The sequence below is a fragment of the Lissotriton helveticus genome, chromosome 7 (genome assembly GCF_964261635.1).
Source record: "Lissotriton helveticus chromosome 7, aLisHel1.1, whole genome shotgun sequence".
Taxonomy (NCBI): Eukaryota; Metazoa; Chordata; class Amphibia; order Caudata; family Salamandridae; genus Lissotriton; species Lissotriton helveticus.
Window position 1 is genome coordinate 1,484,587,331 of NC_136068.1, and position 22,030 is coordinate 1,484,609,360.

Genomic DNA, 22,030 nt, shown 5'->3' on the forward strand with positions numbered 1-22,030 from the left:
GGTGGCCAGGCATGGATGATGTGATCCGAGGTTGGGTAGAAAACTGTAATTATTGCAAGGAGAGTGAGAAGAGGTTAAGAGTTGGACTTCAAAGCAGTAAAGGTCATATTACAGATCCAGGGAAACCTTGGTATAACCTTTGTTTGGATTTTATTGGTCCTCTTTCTGGTTTACCTTCAGATATGCGTTTTGCTGCTGTTGTTGTTGACTTACAATCGAAATGGCTTTGTGTTGAGTTTCTTAGAGATATCACCACTAAGTCCACTATTGAGGTATTTGAGAGGCTGTTTTCTCAAGAGGGTTTTCCCAATATGGTTTTAACTGACAATGGCACTCAGTTAACCTCTAACGAAATTAAATGTTTTTTTGAGAAATGTGGCGTCAAGCACTCTTGTACTTCATTGTACAACCCCATGGGCAATGGTATGGTTGAAAGGTCCAACAGACTCATCAAAGGTACCATCCAACTTGCTTTGGCCAACGATTTAGATCCCAAACGGTTGGTTCAGGACATGAATTGGTCGTACAGGACCTCTCTTCACAGTGTCACTCATCAATCCCCTTTTCAGGTTATGCGTGGGCGATCTCCAGGTTCTAGAATGGTTCCAGCTTGGTTGAAGGATTGGGTACTTTCTGATGGTGAGAGTTTTCCGCTGGTTGTTGCTGGCAAGATTGCGATTGGGGATTGGGTCAAAGTAAAGTCTGGTAGAACTAAAGCTGGTCCGCATAAGTTTAGGGGCCCATTCCGTGTCGTTTCTGTTAACAAATTTTCCCTAATTGTTGAAGGTGGGGATAGGTGGAATTTGAGGAATGTCGCTCTTTATCAGAAAGGTGGTTCTCTCCATGTCCCAGCTTCCAAGGGTGAGGGTTGTTCGGGTGCGATGTTCATGCCTGACTCTGATTTCAGAGATTCTGGTACACGGAAGTCCGCATGTGAATTCGATGCTCTTCGTTCTCATGATGAGAGTTTGTGTGCTGGACGTAGAGTATGTAAACCTCCAGTGTATCTTAAAGATTATGTTACTTCTTAGTTTTTCTTTCTCTCCCTTAGGAGTGGGATGGATACTGTATCAATTTATTTTATCTTGTTCCTCAGTTTTGTTTTTTTTTTGTTTTATTTTTGTTCTCTAGGAAGGAGGATGTGTTATGTTGGAATCTTACCTGTTCGTAATATTCTGCGCACGCTCTGTTCATATTCAGTGTTCTTTGTAGAATGTCAGGTATACGCCACTCGATAGTTGACAGTTGTTCTGCGCTGTCGAGGTGATCGGATGCCAGGTTGCTTTCTCCAATAAAACTTACCTGGAAAGGCCTGCATTGTCGGAGTTGTTCTTCCCTTATGTGAAGAGGCATCACAACATTTTTTGCGACGGATTCCTGATGTCCTTCACTTTCCACAGACTCGTTTGACTCGGCACACCGTTTGGAGAACTACACGACTTCCCGTCTAAAAAGCAACCTGGTGATCGCATGTCATCTCCTTCGGCGCTGTGTGTCCTGCTGTTCCCCGAAGTTTGACTCTGCCCGTTTTGAAGTGATTTTGCCTTCGTTTGAGGTACTGTCTCTTAAATTTTATTTCTCTCGCGCTTGTTAAACCCCCAGCGTTCCAAGCCTTACAGTTGCCTTTCGTCACTGCACCGCATTTGACGTACTTGAAGCGCTCACGCTGTTCAACGTGACTCACGCTCACGTCTTCCTCTGACGCTCAAACCCCCTGATCCAGCGTCACTGAAACGCATACGTCATTTGGGCATTATTACGTGTTGGAACGCTCTGCCTCCTGATAGGCATTGTGTGCGTCATCTCTTCTGCTGCTTCTCACCGCGCTCCACTGTGTTCTTTCACGACTTCAGCCTGACGCCTTACAGCTATTCCTGTCCTTCTTTTGCCATACGTTGTCAATTTTGCTACGGTGATCTGCTCACCTGTTTTGGCAGACACTTTCACAGTGATTTGCACACCTCTAACTCCAAGTTTGTACACTGATTTGCACAAACATCTTTGTTTTAAAATTGTTGTGCCTTTCTTTATTTGGGTAATCTCATTTTACCATCATGGCTTCAAATATTGTTATGCCCCCAATGCTTTTATCCTCTCCAGGTACACCTTTGATAGACTGGGAGGACTGGGTTGAAATGTTGGATAATTACATCGTTGCCCTGGATGGAAAGAATTTTCACCCTGAAAGGAAGAAGGCACTTTTGTTGAGTACACTTGAAAATGAAGGTCAGAGAGTTTTTAAATATTTACCTGTTGCTCTGGGTCCCAATGACCAACCTATGGATGACCCCTATAAAGAGGCCCTGAAAAGGCTTGAGACTAGATTTGCTAAAGAGGTCAACTTAGTTATGGCAAGATACCGTTTTTATACTCATCCACAGGCTGAGAATGAGAGTATTGACGATTTTGTTTCCAGGTTACGTGAACTTTCTATCAAATGTCGTTTTGGCAACATGGCTGATGAGCTGATTCAGGATCAGCTCATCGTTCAATGTCGACACAGAAACATTCAGGAAAGGCTGTTGGCTGCCAAAGACCCTTCCCTAAAAGATGCGATAGACATGGCCAAAGTTATTGAAGAGTCACAAAAGTGTATTAAAGAGTTAGAACGCAGAGACAAGATTTCTTCACAGATTGGGAGTGTTGAGTTTGATGATTGTGAAGAGGGTTATGAAGTTAATTCAGTTTCGAAACGTTTTAACAAAAATAATCCAAACAATTTTTCTTCCAAAGTCAAGTGTAAAGAGTGTTGGCGTTGTGGAAGCCAATTCCATTTAGGAGATTTTAAAAAGTGCTATGCTTTAGACCAGACATGTAGGAAATGTGGTCGCAAGGGTCACTATCTCAGAATGTGCAAACAGGGTGCCAGTGGCGATAAAGTCAAATCTTCTGATAGTCTTGAAAAACTCAAATCTAAAGTAAATGTGATAAGCAATAGAGTTTTGATGATTCAGCAACTGGAGTATGATTTTGTTAATGTAACCTATGATTCTCCCAGGTTAACAAGACCCTCCGCTCTCTTCACTATTTGTGGTCAAAATGTTTCACTCATGGTTGACTCTGGCTCCTTGTTTACCATAATTCCTGAATCAACTTTTTCTTCCTTATGGCATGATGTTTCTTTGGCCGAAAAGGAAATTAGTCCAGTTGGGTACCAAGGTAAACCCATTGATGTTTTAGGTTACATGTTTGGTGCTATTGTATTTAAATCCAGGAGTATCATGGCAAAGTTTATGTTGCCAGAGAAGGTCCTCCAATTTTGGGTTGGATGCACCAGTTCGATTTAAACATTGTGATCAATCCCAATTCACCTGATGTAGTCATGGTAATTAAAAGTGATATTCAGGTTAAAGATATTTTAAATGCTGCCCATAGAGTATTTGTAGATAAATTGGGTTGTGTCAAAAACTATGTTCATAAAATTGTTTTGAAGCCCAATGCTTCGCCTGTGCAACACAAACTCAGGAGAGTACCTCTATCTGTTAGGCAGGGTTTAAAAGATTTGTTACAAGACATGTTGGTTTCAAAGGTTATTGAACCTGTCGAAGCCTCTCCCTGGATTTCTCCAGTGGTAATTACTTTGAAATCCGATGGCCGTTTGAGATTTTGCATCGACCTCAGGTCTCTCAACCAAGAAATAATAACTGATACCTTTCCCCTTCCCAATATCAATGAGTTGTTGCAATCAGTAGGTGGGGGAAGATTTTTCTCTAAAATCGATTTGAGAAGCGCCTATCATCAAATTAGATTACATCCTGACTCCAAATCACTGACTGCCTTTATTACTACCGAAGGTACGTTCCAATTCACTCGTATGCCGTTTGGCCTCGCCTCGGCTGCGAGTGTTTTTCAACGTATGATGTCCAACATGCTAAAAGGCTTGTCAGGTGTTGTCTATTTTCAGGACGACATTCTTGTCTCTGGGAAAAATGTTAATGACCACAATATAGCTTTGCGCCAAGTCCTCTTCAAGATAGAAGATACGGGTTTGACTGTTAATAAAGATAAATGTGTCTTTTTAACTGAGAGCATTGAGTATTTGGGTTATACCATCTCCTCTGGTGTTATTGCTCCCAAGAAGAACCTGTTGGTTGCCATTAGTCAGGCTCCAGCGCCTAAAGATAGAGACCAACTTCGATCCTTTTTAGGGTTAGTCGAATATTATTCGAAATTTGTCAAGGGTTTTGCGAATTTGTCTGAACCACTGAGAATATTGTTGAGAAAGGGCAGTAGATTTATCTGGGAAAGATTGCAAGAGGATTCGTTTCAACAAATTAAGGACAATATTTGCAATGCTGGGATTCTAGCCCCTTTTGATCCTGCGTGCAAATCCTTTTTGACTGTGGATGCTAGTTTAACTGGTATTAGGGTGGTGTTTTCACAACTTCAACATGGGGTTGAAAAAACCATTGCATTTGCTTCTAGGACCTTGACTCAAGCTGAGAGGAATTACTCGGTCATAGAACGAGAAGCGTTGGCAGCTGCGTGGAGTGCTGAGTATTTTCGTGTATATTTGTGGGGTGTGAAGTTTGTTTTGAGAACCGATCACAAGCCCTTGTTAAAGATTTTGTCAGGTGGTGGTGCTGGCAAAGGTTCAGCACGACTTGCCAGATTTGCTGCCAGAATGCAGGAATACTCATATGAAATTGTTTTTATTCAAGGTTGGAAAAACGTTCAGGCAGATTGTCTATCTCGTTTGTCTGTTGATTGGAAATTGGTTGATCAAGATCTTGAGAAGTCTAATACGGATGAAGCTGTTGCTGTGGTCGGTGATGTGTGTGAGTCTGCCTTGGGTGCATTTTCTAAAGATCAGTGGTTGGTTGAAATGGAGAAGGATTCTATCTTGAAGGAAGTGATTCTTCTAATAAGGAGAGGTGCTTCCAGAGAGAGTATGTTGCCTGTTGCTGTTAGACCTTATTGGAAACTCTTTGATGAATTGTCTCTTTCTGGTTCTGAGATTATAATGAGAGGGGATCGTTTTGTACCACCTGTTGGTTTAAGGTTGCATATTTTCAAGTTAGCCCATGCGGGACATCTTGGTCAGGGCATGACGATTAGGAGAATAAAGCAGGAGTTTTGGTGGCCAGGCATGGATGATGTGATCCGAGGTTGGGTAGAAAACTGTAATTATTGCAAGGAGAGTGAGAAGAGGTTAAGAGTTGGACTTCAAAGCAGTAAAGGTCATATTACAGATCCAGGGAAACCTTGGTATAACCTTTGTTTGGATTTTATTTGTCCTCTTTCTGGTTTACCTTCAGATATGCGTTTTGCTGCTGTTGTTGTTGACTTACAATCGAAATGGCTTTGTGTTGAGTTTCTTAGAGATATCACCACTAAGTCCACTATTGAGGTATTTGAGAGGCTGTTTTCTCAAGAGGGTTTTCCCAATATGGTTTTAACTGACAATGGCACTCAGTTAACCTCTAACGAAATTAAATGTTTTTTTGAGAAATGTGGCGTCAAGCACTCTTGTACTTCATTGTACAACCCCATGGGCAATGGTATGGTTGAAAGGTCCAACAGACTCATCAAAGGTACCATCCAACTTGCTTTGGCCAACGATTTAGATCCCAAACGGTTGGTTCAGGACATGATTTGGTCGTACAGGACCTCTCTTCACAGTGTCACTCATCAATCCCCTTTTCAGGTTATGCGTGGGCGATCTCCAGGTTCTAGAATGGTTCCAGCTTGGTTGAAGGATTGGGTACTATCTGATGGTGAGAGTTTTCCGCTGGTTGTTGCTGGCAAGATTGCGATTGGGGATTGGGTCAAAGTAAAGTCTGGTAGAACTAAAGCTGGTCCGCATAAGTTTAGGGGCCCATTCCGTGTCGTTTCTGTTAACAAATTTTCCCTAATTGTTGAAGGTGGGGATAGGTGGAATTTGAGGAATGTCGCTCTTTATCAGAAAGGTGGTTCTCTCCATGTCCCAGCTTCCAAGGGTGAGGGTTGTTCGGGTGCGATGTTCATGCCTGACTCTGATTTCAGAGATTCTGGTACACGGAAGTCCGCATGTGAATCCGATGCTCTTCCTTCTCATGATGAGAGTTTGTGTGCTGGACGTAGAGTATGTAAACCTCCAGTGTATCTTAAAGATTATGTTACTTCTTAGTTTTCTTTCTCTCCCTTAGGAGTGGGATGGATACTGTATCAATTTATTTTATCTTGTTCCTCAGTTTTGTTTTTTTTTGTTTTATTTTTGTTCTCTAGGAAGGAGGATGTGTTATGTTGGAATCTTACCTGTTCGTAATATTCTGTGCAAGCTCTGTTCATATTCAGTGTTCTTTGTAGAATGTCAGGCATACGACACTCGATAGTTGACAGTTGTTCTGCGCTGTCGAGGTGATCGGATGCCAGGTTGCTTTCTCCAATAAAACTTACCTGGAAAGGCCTGCATTGTCGGAGTTGTTCTTCCCTTATGTGAAGAGGCATCACAACATTTTCGCACAGGATTTGCTGATCCTGAATATGAGGACCTTTTTGGCTCTGCTAAGACATCTAACTGAGTCAGGAGGTTCCGCAAGCCTGCGATCACTCTACACTGAAGGCTGAGGTGAAGTTTAAACCTGTTTGTCATTTTGAAGCTCCCAGAGCTAGATTAAAACGGAAAATAAATTTACTATCTAATGTTAGGATCTTTGGATTTGTAAATGCAAATATAGTGAAAAAAAGTATTTGGTGCTCGCTGAACAGATACAAGGATGACACATAATTAGAATATTGTAGAATAACCAGGTTTTAATTCCTTCCAGAAATATCTGTGGGTATCTTTCTGTCTCAGCGAATCTGCCACATAGTTGCACAAAATTGCAGTCTGCAATTAGAAAGTATGTGCAAGTTTTAATAACCTCTGGAATCCCTTTAGCTAAGTCTGTTGCTAGAGTGGAAGGATCAAGTGGACTGTTGTGGCCAAATTTCTCCGCTTTGGAAGGCTAGGCCCGTGGGAAAACTGTTTCTGTGAAAGCGGCAGAGTGCCTACCATTGTACATGATCGACAAGAAGTCAAGTGACCACAGTGGAGGAGACAGAGGAGTTTCTGCTATGAGAAGTATTCTGCCAGCATCATTCTGGACTCACTGAAGTCGAGCAAGATAATTGTTTGGGAGACCAATTAAATGCTTCCATAATAAAGCTTGCAAGACACAGTCATTGTCTTTAGAAACAAGATGGCGGCAATAAAGATGATGCAGAATTCTGCTTTTGATAAAAGCATGAATTTAAAACAGCGCTGATCTGCTACTCCGAAGATGCAAAAGTATTCTCACTGAGGCCACTGGAACAAGTCCAGTGAGATTAGGCCTATGGCAAGATTATGATGAAAAGATGATAGTTTCAAAAGCAAAATATCCCCTGTTCCACCCATTAGGGTGAAGAAAAAAACTTGGATATCCCATAACTGACCATGTCACCCACATTTCCCACCCCTGCAATCGCATGGGACTTTTGTGTCACTAATGTACAGAAAGGAACATGTCTTGAACTAATGAAGCACTATTAGAAAAGGGATGCGGGTAAAAGAAACAAAGGGGATAGGAAGGAGCAGCGAGGTATGCCCTAAGAGAGATCTGAAAATAGATTAAGAAGAGGTTTAACAATACTCTGTTTATGATATGAGACGAATTAAGGTATCCTGAACCAGGCCTGAAACAGGGTGTGGATGTAACGAGATGGTGCACATTGAGTAATCTTGTGTCCACACGCTTGATAGGGAATGGAAGCTGTGAAAGGGGAAGGAAATTCACAGGTCTGTCAAGCCCAAATGTTTTTTCTATAATTATATGTTTTCAGTCCCTCTAAATCTGTTTTCAGGCATAGCCTCTAAAACCTACTTGTTAACACCTATCTAATGGGTACTTATACCGACAGCTTCTCTTCAGGGCTCTCAGCTAGCGCCAGGACGCCTCTTCAGAGCCAGCTGTGCGCTCCACAAGTGCCAAGTATTGAATTGAATTGAAAGGTTCTGTAGTGCACTAGTGCTTCTTTTATTTACAACTGACTCACGTCATTTCTGCAAAGAAGATGTGTGCTTACCATGCTGCCAAAAATTGAGCCGCTTTATAACTTCAAGAAATCCTGTGCCAAGGATATAATTTATGGATCTCCAGAATTACCAGATGGTATTCCTTAAATCTTGGCGAATTGAGTCCATGGTTCTACCTGACCTTTCCAAACCCACAGCTTGGTGACACTGCTCACTTATGTGAAGAAATTGAAAAGCAGCCCACTAATAGTGCTTTGTGGAATCACGGTGTTTGCGAGATGGGTTGGTTTCCTGACAATGGTAAGAAACTGGGCCTTTGAACAGTCGAAAATCATCTTTGCTGGGGGTTGCGTACTTTCTCCCCTATTTGAAAGGATGTCTCTGCACACGCACATGCAATAGCTGGTCAGAGATTGCACACCCACAATCTCTGACCAGCTATTGCATACGTTTAATAATACACTGTGCAGTGATGTCATTTCGATTGTGAAAGGCAGAGAAGGGTTATAATGTGAATTTGTGAAATATGGATAGAAATATAATGTTATTACAAAACCTCTTATTAATGGGGCGTGTTTCTTCTCCCCTTTTCAGAAATAGGTTCGCTCAGAAGTCTCCCCCATTCTTGACATATCTAAAGAACATACTGCGAAAATACCCCGATGGAGGACAGATTTTAAAGGTAATTTGCCTTTTATTCCTAATTATGGCACTTAATAAACATGAATTTACCAGTTAATTTAAAGTAATTACTTCTTTCTAAAACCACAGAGGGACTCTTGTGATAATCATGAGGCAAACAAGGGTTAAGTGTTGATCTGTTTTTTATAGTTCTCCATTTTGTACGTACTCAAGAGCAGCAATAAGGTACTACTACTATCATACTCAAAAGTGTTTTATTCTCCGTAGAGTGACCTTCAGATCTGGAGCATATCATCACCCAGACGTGTGTAATTTCCTATGCCATTATGGAGTTAACCACTATGCATTACTGCTCACTGTAAAAGGATTTTTGAATGAAGGCCCAAAATATAAAGGATAAATTATGGCCTTACTACCCTTTATCCCAGAACTCATCCTCTAGCCCCTGTCCAACTATACCACAACAAATCTACGAAGACCGCAAATGCTTCATGGGTCATCTAGATTAAAGGGGGACCTAGGACTAGTGATACAAGAATCATTAGATTGCATGGCTTGTATCATCTCATGCGTACCAGCATCCTATTCTCCAGACTTGTGGAAACATTTCAGAGCCTTCAGAAATGTAGAAATGGGTGACAAATGTCAAGGAAATTCTAGAAGCCAAACCAGAATTCCCGAACATAGCTTGGTCAAATTCTCATACAATCTAGATGTAACATTCACTAAATAGTGCTTGCAGAAGGTGTGGAGGTCTGGTTTTCAAGGCTGAAACTGGAGTTTCGTACAAGGAGTCTGTATAAAGACCTGAAGGTGTTTGCATGATAATATAATCCAAGGAACCTCCAAATGTTCAAATTGTGTAGGGCACCTTCAACTTCTGAAGAAGGGTTTGAAAAGAGAGCAAAAGGAAATATGTGTTGCCTCTTGTGAGCATATTTTCTTAAACCAATTGGGTTGGTGAGGAAAAAAACGAAGGGCCTAATAATGAGTTTGGCGCAGCGGCGCCGGCTCCAATGCGCCAAACCCCGCACATGGACCGCCTGCCGTATTACGAGTTGTAAAAGTACAATTCGTAATACAGTCGGGGATCCTTTGGTCTTTCCCATGGCAGTGCCCTAAAAACTGCAATGGGAACAGATAAAAAGTTCCAGCATGGCATGGACGGTGATGTCCATGCCGTGCTATAACTGGGGGGAATACACGCGGGGCATCGCCGGACTGTAGCAGCCAGGAAGAGCAGCAGAATGTGGACCGCCAACCGGAGGTGAGACGAATCGAATGAGTCCATGAACGGCAACCAGAGAACACAACGGGTAAGCCCAGAGGAGGAGTTCAGGCCCACAATCGGCATGGGGGTTCCGGGTTCGACTAGCACCAGCACCAATTTGGAGTGCGGCTGGGCAGACACCCTGGTCGGAGAACCTCGTAGGCCCAGAGGCCGTTAGGAATGTACCCCCCAGGCTGCAGGAGGGCATGCAGCCGAGACGGGGGAAGTAAGCGGAGCCAGCTTGGGTTTGCCTGAAATGAGGGAGCGGAGAGGGCCACACCTGAGGCTACAAGAACTGAACAGGGCACCAGGAGCCAATTGGCCCTCACGACGCAGGAGGCCCCAGCATAAAGGAAAATCCCCAACATAACCAAGTAAGAAACCACGATTGAGACTGGACTGAGGGGGCACCTGGTCAGCCAGAGCTGAATGGTCGGCCGTGGGTGCCCCATTTAAGCGAGCAGCGAAGGCAACCCAGACTCCGGTGTGGGGCATAGTCGGAAGGACTCCTGAGGCGATAGGACGGTGACCTCCAGGGGCCAGAAGCATACGAAGATCTCCCCATGCTTAAGAAACTCAGAGTAGAGCAGTGAAAACCTGAGGGGCATCATAGGAGCCGGACCAACTTCAACCACCACCTGGCCAAGGGGACACGGAGGACGCGGCAACGCGCAGAGATGGCAACAACTAAACTCGCACTCCAGTGAGATGGTGTAGCCCAAGGGACAATCACAAACAAACAAGATGGACAAATATGCAGTCCCCAGGCAAAACCTAGAGGCAGGGTCCAGCTCAGAGATACGGCCCCCTCCCCCAGGGCCTTCACCCGGGGCCATAATAGCAGCAATAAAAGACCTTAAGGCCTCTCTCAAACCAAAAATAGACTTGGTCACTATAGATGTGGGTCTTCTACGGGTGGACTTCCGAAAGATGTCTGATAAGGTGAAAATGGCGCAGAAACATATTCACGACCTTCAGACATCCTTTAAATCTTTGTAGGAACAAGTGTGTAGACTAACGAAACAGCAAGAGATGCTAGTGGTGAGAGTCTAGGACCAGGAAGGACGCTCCAGGCGCAATAATATACAAATAGTAGGGGTACCGGAGGGAGTGGAGGCTCAAAGTGTTGACCTGTTTGTTGAAGACTTGATCATGACACATCTCCCTCCCAAATGCCTATCAAAGATCTTCTCGGTCGAAAGGGAGCATAGAGCATAGAGCACCGATCCCACAGCCAAGACCTGGTGCCCAGACGTACACTATAATAGCTAGAATTTTCAACCATAGAGATAGAGATGCAATTCTGAGACCTAAAATACTACAATACGCTTCTTCCCTGACTTAACTCTCGAAGTTCAGAAGCAACAAAAGAGTTTCGAGGAGATCAAAAGGGCGCTCAGAGATAATGAACTGAAGTATATGATGCTGTTCCCTGCCAAGCTGCAAATCCTCGCCGAGGGGAAATCCTGTTTTTTCCACTCACCAGCAGAAGTCTGGGACTGGCTGGGTGCATGGCGAATGCAGTAGGGTGGATCCCAGAGGGCCCTGTGAAGGGCCCACCCCTGCAACAGCCGTGATGGGGGTTCTCAGAGTGAAGAAGAAAACCGACAAGACGATGATGTAGACCCAGGAAAACCTTAAAACTTGGACACAAGAAAAAACTGCAAGTAGGTGGGGTCGGACGAAACGAGGTCAAGCCCAGCTTTTGGGGACTTCTTTGCTCTTCCAGGCGAGATGGACCGGGGGGTGGTGTCGCCCCTCCTGAGAACTTGGAAATAGACTTGGCGCTCCTGTTCCCACAGAGGGTCAGCAGGGCTGCAAGAGCTCACATTGTAGACAGGGTGGAGCGGGCAACTGCCTAATATGGTTATGTTACACTTGAGGGTGACAGCTGCTTGGGGTGGTGGGCAGCTTAACAAAAAACGGGGTAACCCTGTGTCCCTCAGAACCTGGGTATTAGTGGTTAAACAAACAAATGGTTCTGTTGGGTAGGACAAATTTCTTAGAGAAATGCTATTCTATGCAAATGAAACAACAATGAGAGCACTCTGATACACATATGCAACTGAGAAATCAATGCTCAAGCTGAGAAAACAAATAATATAGCCTGGTTGTAGAATTCATAAGTATTTATATTTGGAATTCAATTGCGTATTTGAGTATTTACTGAATTACTTCATTCAGTGACAAATACAGTTAATACAAAATGCGACCATCACACATATATACAAATAAGTGACAATTGGTGAATAAAGTGCTCAAGTGCTGAGATATATATACACAAATTAATACAATTATATATACAGATGATAAATAGGCCAACAATGAATTGATCCCCAATGAATCCTGGTGTTTTATGGCGGAATCATGGAGTGTTCTGGACCTAAGGTTAGCGTCGACGTTTCGACACTAGTGCGCCCCACGTATGCTAGCCAAAATTTGTCTTAAATCCACAGATTTGGCTAGCATACGTGTGGCAACTCTTCAGGCAAATCTTCCCCCTGATCCGTGTGAGTACTCACTGACTCACTACTAACTCTATTATAGCTCGGATTTGCACAATACTCTCTCTGATACTCAGCCTTTATGTTACAGACTGTCACCGATCTCATCCTGTCTTGATAAAGACCCGCAGCAACCACCAATTGGGGCGCACTAGGGTCGAAACGTCGACGCTAACCTTAGGTCCAGAACACTCCATGATTCCTCCATAAAACACCAGGATTCATTGGGGATCAATTCATTGTTGGCCTATTTATCATCTGTATATATAATTGTATTAATTTGTGTATATATATCTCAGCACTTGAGCACTTTATTCACCAATTGTCACTTATTTGTATATATGTGTGATAGTCGCATTTTGTATTAACTGTATTTGTCACTGAATGAAGTAATTCAGTAAATACTCAAATACGCAATTGAATTCCAAATATAAATACTTATGAATTCTATAACCAGGCTATATTATTTGTTTTCTCAGCTTGAGCATTGATTTCTTAGTTGCATATGTGTATCAGAGAGCTCTCATTGTTGTTTCATTTGCATAGAATAGCATTTCTCTAAGAAATGTGTCCTACCCAACAGAACCAATTGGGGTGGTGAGCAGTTCAAATCCCACAGTGCAGGGTAGCAGGTAGGGGGGACTTGGGGAACAGTTCAGTTACACGTAGTTTTAGTAGCAGTTGTGAGGAATTTAACAAATCAAAAGATATCTCAAGAGATGGGGAGGAGCCTCGAGTCTACAACAGAACCTGTGATCCTGACCAAATATTATGACAATTATTGTAGTAATACTTGGCATGGGCACCCAACCAGTCTGCACATAAAATTATGTTCTGGAATGTAAACGGACGGGGGGCAGAGATTAAGCGTACACTAGTACTGGAATATATAAAATGCCAAAAGCCCGACCTAGTTTTCCTGCAGGAAACCCACCTAAGGGGACAGACATGCAAGGCCCTGGGTAGGTGGGGGTACACACTCATTGCACATGAGGGCTACTCCTCTGGGTCATGGGGCACGGGTATCCTACTCTGGTTGGCAACGACATATACCCCAGAGCGAACCTGGAGAGTCACCCAAGGTAGATTTGTGCTTCAAACGAGAAAGTGGGTGGGGCAAGTCCAAAATCCGGGTTCAGCCTATGCCCCACCAGCAATACAGAGAGGCACCCTCACCTCCCTTTGAGCGACCCTACTAGACCTGCCAAAGGGATTCCTGATCCTAGGAGGAGACATGACTGACGTCATGTCCGCAATGCTAGATATATGGCCTGAAAGAGGGGAGATCAGGAGTGGACCCCCAACCCCCCCTTAGCACCTTCACGGAGGCAGTGGGAAGGGCTGACTTATGGAGGTCCCAAAACAAGAGGGAACGGCAATACATGCACCTAGCAGCATGGCATGGCAGCCTCTCTAGACTAGACTGCCTGTTCACCCTCAGCGATGGGATAGGTCGCTTCTGGGACACTCAGCGCCTAGCGCAAGGTATTTCAGACCATTCACCGGTGGTCACCTGGTTCGTAGGGCAAGCGGTAGATAACGTCCTACCACCTCGAATAGCACTGTTGCACTTGAAAAATAGAAAACTATAAGATCAGCTAGTGGAAAGCATAGAGAGATATTCCTGACAGAATGAAGGTTCGGTAGATTTGCACTTTTATGAAAACTGACTTAAACACCGGGTTATGTGTATGTTTTCTGAATTTTATCACATATTGTTACTCAAAAGATCGAAGAACACAATAGTATGTGAATTGTATAAAAAACTTCTTTTTAATTTTCTTTTTTTCACAGATATTATGTTGTTTTTTTCTTTTTTATATGACAATTTATACACTCTTTTTTAACAATAATTCATAGAAATTCTATACATAAATAAGCACCTGATTACAATAGTATATTATATACACTCTGATACATATGTCAACAATTGATTTTTGTCGCCCAATACAAAACCGAATCTGAATCCTACGCGTTTCGGCGAGTGGCCTTCATCAGGAGTTCTGTATTTTTCGAGTGCTGATTAGATACTCGAGTGTCTAGTGAAAATGAAGACACCGTGTCTGGATATACGCAGTAAATAGGTCTTGAATGACGGTAAAATCTGTTGGATATAGTCTGACATAGATCATGTGGAACAAGTTCACGGAGCGATGGAATCAATGTGAAGTAGGTGATCCCTTGACACTGGGTCCTGTCAGGTGATATAAACACTGTTCGTTCTGTATTCGTGAACAAAGGCTGAAAAATGGACGGCTTTATGAAGGTTATCTACAACAAGGGGTGGTGATGGACAGAGTCTCTGAATTAAGCAGAGTACTCTCACCCAGTCAAGAGATCAGGGCTAGATCCAACACCGTTTTTTAGCTCATTGCACCATCCCAGTTTCAGAACCTGGCTGTATGCAAATTAGTCTGTCCCTGGCCCAGTGCATCATGGGAACAGGGCAGACCAGACTACAAAAGCCAATTCTTACACTGGGAAGGAAACAAGCTTCCGGGGACCGGTTTCTGGCATTACAGCCGTCTTCGGCCCGGCTTGCTTGAATCCTGATGGTGCAATGAGCAAGGGACTCACATCTGAGTATACCCTTCCACGCTTAGGGTGTACAAAATTATTTACAACAAGGGGTGGTGATGGACAGAGTCTCTGAATTAAGCAGAGTACTCTCACCCAGTCAAGAGATCAGGGCTAGATCCAACACCGTTTTTTAGCTCATTGCACCATCCCAGTTTCAGAACCTGGCTGTATGCAAATTAGTCTGTCCCTGGCCCAGTGCATCATGGGAACAGGGCAGACCAGACTACAAAAGCCAATTCTTACACTGGGAAGGAAACAAGCTTCCGGGGACCGGTTTCTGGCATTACAGCCGTCTTCGGCCTGGCTTGCTTGAATCCTGATGGTGCAATGAGCAAGGGACTCACATCTGAGTATACCCTTCCACGCTTAGGGTGGACAAAATTATTTACAACAAGGGGTGGTGATGGACAGAGTCTCTGAATTAAGCAGAGTACTCTCACCCAGTCAAGAGATCAGGGCTAGATCCAACACCGTTTTTTAGCTCATTGCACCATCCCAGTTTCAGAACCTGGCTGTATGCAAATTAGTCTGTCCCTGGCCCAGTGCATCATGGGAACAGGGCAGACCAGACTACAAAAGCCAATTCTTACACTGGGAAGGAAACAAGCTTCCGGGGACCGGTTTCTGGCATTACAGCCGTCTTCGGCCCGGCTTGCTTGAATCCTGATGGTGCAATGAGCAAGGGACTCACATCTGAGTATACCCTTCCACGCTTAGGGTGGACAAAATTATTTACAACAAGGGGTGGTGATGGACAGAGTCTCTGAATTAAGCAGAGTACTCTCACCCAGTCAAGAGATCAGGGCTAGATCCAACACCGTTTTTTAGCTCATTGCACCATCCCAGTTTCAGAACCTGGCTGTATGCAAATTAGTCTGTCCCTGGCCCAGTGCATCATGGGAACAGGGCAGACCAGACTACAAAAGCCAATTCTTACACTGGGAAGGAAACAAGCTTCCAGGGACCGGTTTCTAGCATTACAGCCGTCTTCGGCCCGGCTTGCTTGAATCCTGATGGTGCAATGAGCAAGGGACTCACATCTGAGTATACCCTTCCACGCTTAGGGTGGTCAAAATTATTTACAACAAGGGGTGGTGATGGACAGAGTCTCTGAATTAAGCAGAGTACTCTCACCCAGTCAAGAGATCAGGGCTAGATCCAACACCGTTTTTTAGCTCATTGCACCATCCCAGTTTCAGAACCTGGCTGTATGCAAATTAGTCTGTCCCTGGCCCAGTGCATCATGGGAACAGGGCAGACCAGACTACAAAAGCCAATTCTTACACTGGGAAGGAAACAAGCTTCCGGGGACCGGTTTCTGGCATTACAGCCGTCTTCGGCCCGGCTTGCTTGAATCCTGATGGTACAATGAGCAAGGGACTCACATCTGAGTATACCGTTCCACGCTTAGGGTGGACAAAATTATTTACAACAAGGGGTGGTGATGGACAGAGTCTCTGAATTAAGCAGAGTACTCTCACCCAGTCAAGAGATCAGGGCTAGATCCAACACCGTTTTTTAGCTCATTGCACCATCCCAGTTTCAGAACCTGGCTGTATGCAAATTAGTCTGTCCCTGGCCCAGTGCATCATGGGAACAGGGCAGACCAGACTACAAAAGCCAATTCTTACACTGGGAAGGAAACAAGCTTCCGGGGACCGGTTTCTGGCATTACAGCCGTCTTCGGCCCGGCTTGCTTGAATCCTGATGGTGCAATGAGCAAGGGACTCACATCTGAGTATACCCTTCCACGCTTAGGGTGGACAAAATTATTTACAACAAGGGGTGGTGATGGACAGAGTCTCTGAATTAAGCAGAGTACTCTCACCCAGTCAAGAGATCAGGGCTAGATCCAACACCGTTTTTTAGCTCATTGCACCATCCCAGTTTCAGAACCTTGCTGTATGCAAATTAGTCTGTCCCTGGCCCAGTGCATCATGGGAACAGGGCAGACCAGACTACAAAAGCCAATTCTTACACTGGGAAGGAAACAAGCTTCCGGGGACCGGGTTCTGGCATTACAGCCGTCTTCGGCCCGGCTTGCTTGAATCCTGATGGTGCAATGAGCAAGGGACTCACATCTGAGTATACCCTTCCACGCTTAGGGTGGACAAAATTATTTACAACAAGGGGTGGTGATGGACAGAGTCTCTGAATTAAGCAGAGTACTCTCACCCAGTCAAGAGATCAGGGCTAGATCCAACACCGTTTTTTAGCTCATTGCACCATCCCAGTTTCAGAACCTGGCTGTATGCAAATTAGTCTGTCCCTGGCCCAGTGCATCATGGGAACAGGGCAGACCAGACTACAAAAGCCAATTCTTACACTGGGAAGGAAACAAGCTTCCGGGGACCGGTTTCTGGCATTACAGCCGTCTTCGGCCCGGCTTGCTTGAATCCTGATGGTGCAATGAGCAAGGGACTCACATCTGAGTATACCCTTCCACGCTTAGGGTGGACAAAATTATTTACAACAAGGGGTGGTGATGGACAGAGTCTCTGAATTAAGCAGAGTACTCTCACCCAGTCAAGAGATCAGGGCTAGATCCAACACCGTTTTTTAGCTCATTGCACCATCCCAGTTTCAGAACCTGGCTGTATGCAAATTAGTCTGTCCCTGGCCCAGTGCATCATGGGAACAGGGCAGACCAGACTACAAAAGCCAATTCTTACACTGGGAAGGAAACAAGCTTCCGGGGACCGGTTTCTGGCATTACAGCCGTCTTCGGCCCGGCTTGCTTGAATCCTGATGGTGCAATGAGCAAGGGACTCACATCTGAGTATACCCTTCCACGCTTAGGGTGGACAAAATTATTTACAACAAGGGGTGGTGATGGACAGAGTCTCTGAATTAAGCAGAGTACTCTCACCCAGTCAAGAGATCAGGGCTAGATCCAACACCGTTTTTTAGCTCATTGCACCATCCCAGTTTCAGAACCTGGCTGTATGCAAATTAGTCTGTCCCTGGCCCAGTGCATCATGGGAACAGGGCAGACCAGACTACAAAAGCCAATTCTTACACTGGGAAGGAAACAAGCTTCCGGGGACCGGTTTCTGGCATTACAGCCGTCTTCGGCCCGGCTTGCTTGAATCCTGATGGTGCAATGAGCAAGGGACTCACATCTGAGTATACCCTTCCACACTTAGGGTGGACAAAATTATTTACAACAAGGGGTGGTGATGGACAGAGTCTCTGAATTAAGCAGAGTACTCTCACCCAGTCAAGAGATCAGGGCTAGATCCAACACCGTTTTTTAGCTCATTGCACCATCCCAGTTTCAGAACCTGGCTGTATGCAAATTAGTCTGTCCCTGGCCCAGTGCATCATGGGAACAGGGCAGACCAGACTACAAAAGCCAATTCTTACACTGGGAAGGAAACAAGCTTCCGGGGACCGGTTTCTGGCATTACAGCCGTCTTCGGCCCGGCTTGCTTGAATCCTGATGGTGCAATGAGCAAGGGACTCACATCTGAGTATACCCTTCCACGCTTAGGGTGGACAAAATTATTTACAACAAGGGGTGGTGATGGACAGAGTCTCTGAATTAAGCAGAGTACTCTCACCCAGTCAAGAGATCAGGGCTAGATCCAACACCGTTTTTTAGCTCATTGCACCATCCCAGTTTCAGAACCTGGCTGTATGCAAATTAGTCTGTCCCTGGCCCAGTGCATCATGGGAACAGGGCAGACCAGACTACAAAAGCCAATTCTTACACTGGGAAGAATTGGCTTGGTAGTTTGGTCTGCCCTGTTCCCATGATGCACTGGGCCAGGGACAGACTAATTTGCATATAGCCAGGTTCTGAGCTGGGATGGGGCAGTGAGATAAATAACGGTGATGGATCAAGCCCTGATCTTTGGACTGGGTAAGAGTGGTCTGCTTAATTCAGACACTCTGTTCATCACCACCCCCTTTTCTGAATCGTTTTTGGCCACTATAGGTGTGGCAGGGTATACTCAGACATGAGTCCCTTTCTCACTGCTCCATCAGGATTCAAGCAAGCCGGGCCGAAGAGGCTGAAATGCCAGAAACCGGTCCCCGGTAGCTTGTCTCCTTTCTGGTGAAGAATTGGCTTGGTAGTTTGGTCTGCCCTGTTCCCATGATGCACTGGGCCAGGGACAGACTAATTTGCATATAGCCAGGTTCTGAGCTGGGATGGGGCAGTGAGATAAATAACGGTGATGGATCAAGCCCTGATCTTTGGACTGGGTAAGAGTGGTCTGCTTAATTCAGACACTCTGTTCATCACCACCCCCTTTTCTGAATCGTTATTGGCCACTATAGGTGTGGCAGGGTATACTCAGACATGAGTCCCTTTCTCACTGCTCCATCAGGATTCAAGCAAGCCGGGCCGAAGAGGCTGAAATGCCAGAAACCGGTCCCCGGTAGCTTGTCTCCTTTCTGGTGAAGAATTGGCTTGGTAGTTTGGTCTGCCCTGTTCCCATGATGCACTGGGCCAGGGACAGACTAATTTGCATATAGCCAGGTTCTGAGCTGGGATGGGGCAGTGAGATAAATAACGGTGATGGATCAAGCCCTGATCTTTGGACTGGGTAAGAGTGGTCTGCTTAATTCAGACACTCTGTTCATCACCACCCCCTTTTCTGAATCGTTTTTGGCCACTATAGGTGTGGCAGGGTATACTCAGACATGAGTCCCTTTCTCACTGCTCCATCAGGATTCAAGCAAGCCGGGCCAAAGAGGCTGAAATGCCAGAAACCGGTCCCCGGTAGCTTGTCTCCTTTCTGGTGAAGAATTGGCTTGGTAGTTTGGTCTGCCCTGTTCCCATGATGCACTGGGCCAGGGACAGACTAATTTGCATATAGCCAGGTTCTGAGCTGGGATGGGGCAGTGAGATAAATAACGGTGATGGATCAAGCCCTGATCTTTGGACTGGGTAAGAGTGGTCTGCTTAATTCAGACACTCTGTTCATCACCACCCCCTTTTCTGAATCGTTTTTGGCCACTATAGGTGTGGCAGGGTATACTCAGACATGAGTCCCTTTCTCACTGCTCCATCAGGATTCAAGCAAGCCGGGCCGAAGAGGCTGAAATGCCAGAAACCGGTCCCCGGTAGCTTGTCTCCTTTCTGGTGAAGAATTGGCTTGGTAGTTTGGTCTGCCCTGTTCCCATGATGCACTGGGCCAGGGACAGACTAATTTGCATATAGCCAGGTTCTGAGCTGGGATGGGGCAGTGAGATAAATAACGGTGATGGATCAAGCCCTGATCTTTGGACTGGGTAAGAGTGGTCTGCTTAATTCAGACACTCTGTTCATCACCACCCCCTTTTCTGAATTGTTTTTGGCCACTATAGGTGTGGCAGGGTATACTCAGACATGAGTCCCTTTCTCACTGCTCCATCAGGATTCAAGCAAGCCGGGCCGAAGAGGCTGAAATGCCAGAAACCGGTCCCCGGTAGCTTGTCTCCTTTCTGGTGAAGAATTGGCTTGGTAGTTTGGTCTGCCCTGTTCCCATGATGCACTGGGCCAGGGACAGACTAATTTGCATATAGCCAGGTTCTGAGCTGGGATGGGGCAGTGAGATAAATAACGGTGATGGATCAAGCCCTGATCTTTGGACTGGGTAAGAGTGGTCTGCTTAATTCAGACACTCTGTTCATCACCACCCCCTTTTCTGAATCGTTTTTGGCCACTATAGGTGTGGCAGGGTATACTCAGACATGAGTCCCTTTCTCACTGCTCCATCAGGATTCAAGCAAGCCGGGCCGAAGAGGCTGAAATGCCAGAAACCGGTCCCCGGTAGCTTGTCTCCTTTCTGGTGAAGAATTGGCTTGGTAGTTTGGTCTGCCCTGTTCCCATGATGCACTGGGCCAGGGACAGACTAATTTGCATATAGCCAGGTTCTGAGCTGGGATGGGGCAGTGAGATAAATAACGGTGATGGATCAAGCCCTGATCTTTGGACTGGGTAAGAGTGGTCTGCTTAATTCAGACACTCTGTTCATCACCACCCCCTTTTCTGAATCGTTTTTGGCCACTATAGGTGTGGCAGGGTATGATCAGACATGAGTCCCTTTCTCACTGCTCCATCAGGATTCAAGCAAGCCGGGCCGAAGAGGCTGAAATGCCAGAAACCGGTCCCCGGTAGCTTGTCTCCTTTCTGGTGAAGAATTGGCTTGGTAGTTTGGTCTGCCCTGTTCCCATGATGCACTGGGCCAGGGACAGACTAATTTGCATATAGCCAGGTTCTGAGCTGGGATGGGGCAGTGAGATAAATAACGGTGATGGATCAAGCCCTGTTCTTTGGACTGGGTAAGAGTGGTCTGCTTAATTCAGACACTCTGTTCATCACCACCCCCTTTTCTGAATCGTTTTTGGCCACTATAGGTGTGGCAGGGTATACTCAGACATGAGTCCCTTTCTCACTGCTCCATCAGGATTCAAGCAAGCCGGGCCGAAGAGGCTGAAATGCCAGAAACCGGTCCCCGGTAGCTTGTCTCCTTTCTGGTGAAGAATTGGCTTGGTAGTTTGGTCTGCCCTGTTCCCATGATGCACTGGGCCAGGGACAGACTAATTTGCATATAGCCAGGTTCTGAGCTGGGATGGGGCAGTGAGATAAATAACGGTGATGGATCAAGCCCTGATCTTTGGACTGGGTAAGAGTGGTCTGCTTAATTCAGACACTCTGTTCATCACCACCCCCTTTTCTGAATCGTTTTTGGCCACTATAGGTGTGGCAGGGTATACTCAGACATGAGTCCCTTTCTCACTGCTCCATCAGGATTCAAGCAAGCCGGGCCGAAGAGGCTGAAATGCCAGAAACCGGTCCCCGGTAGCTTGTCTCCTTTCTGGTGAAGAATTGGCTTGGTAGTTTGGTCTGCCCTGTTCCCATGATGCACTGGGCCAGGGACAGACTAATTTGCATATAGCCAGGTTCTGAGCTGGGATGGGGCAGTGAGATAAATAACGGTGATGGATCAAGCCCTGATCTTTGGACTGGGTAAGAGTGGTCTGCTTAATTCAGACACTCTGTTCATCACCACCCCCTTTTCTGAATCGTTTTTGGCCACTATAGGTGTGGCAGGGTATACTCAG

General features: G+C 45.4%; 1 protein-coding gene across 3 annotated transcripts in view; it reads left to right on the forward strand.

The window, feature by feature from the left end:
• LOC144770405 (sacsin-like) overlaps window positions 1-22,030 on the forward strand; it is a 435,405-nt gene that overhangs the window by 192,209 nt on the left and 221,166 nt on the right. For all 3 annotated transcript variants that reach the window (XM_078654913.1, XM_078654915.1, XM_078654914.1), the window contains one exon: window positions 8,573-8,660. In XM_078654913.1, coding sequence (XP_078511039.1) covers window positions 8,573-8,660 — 88 coding nt within the window. The remainder of the gene's footprint in view (window positions 1-8,572; window positions 8,661-22,030) is intronic.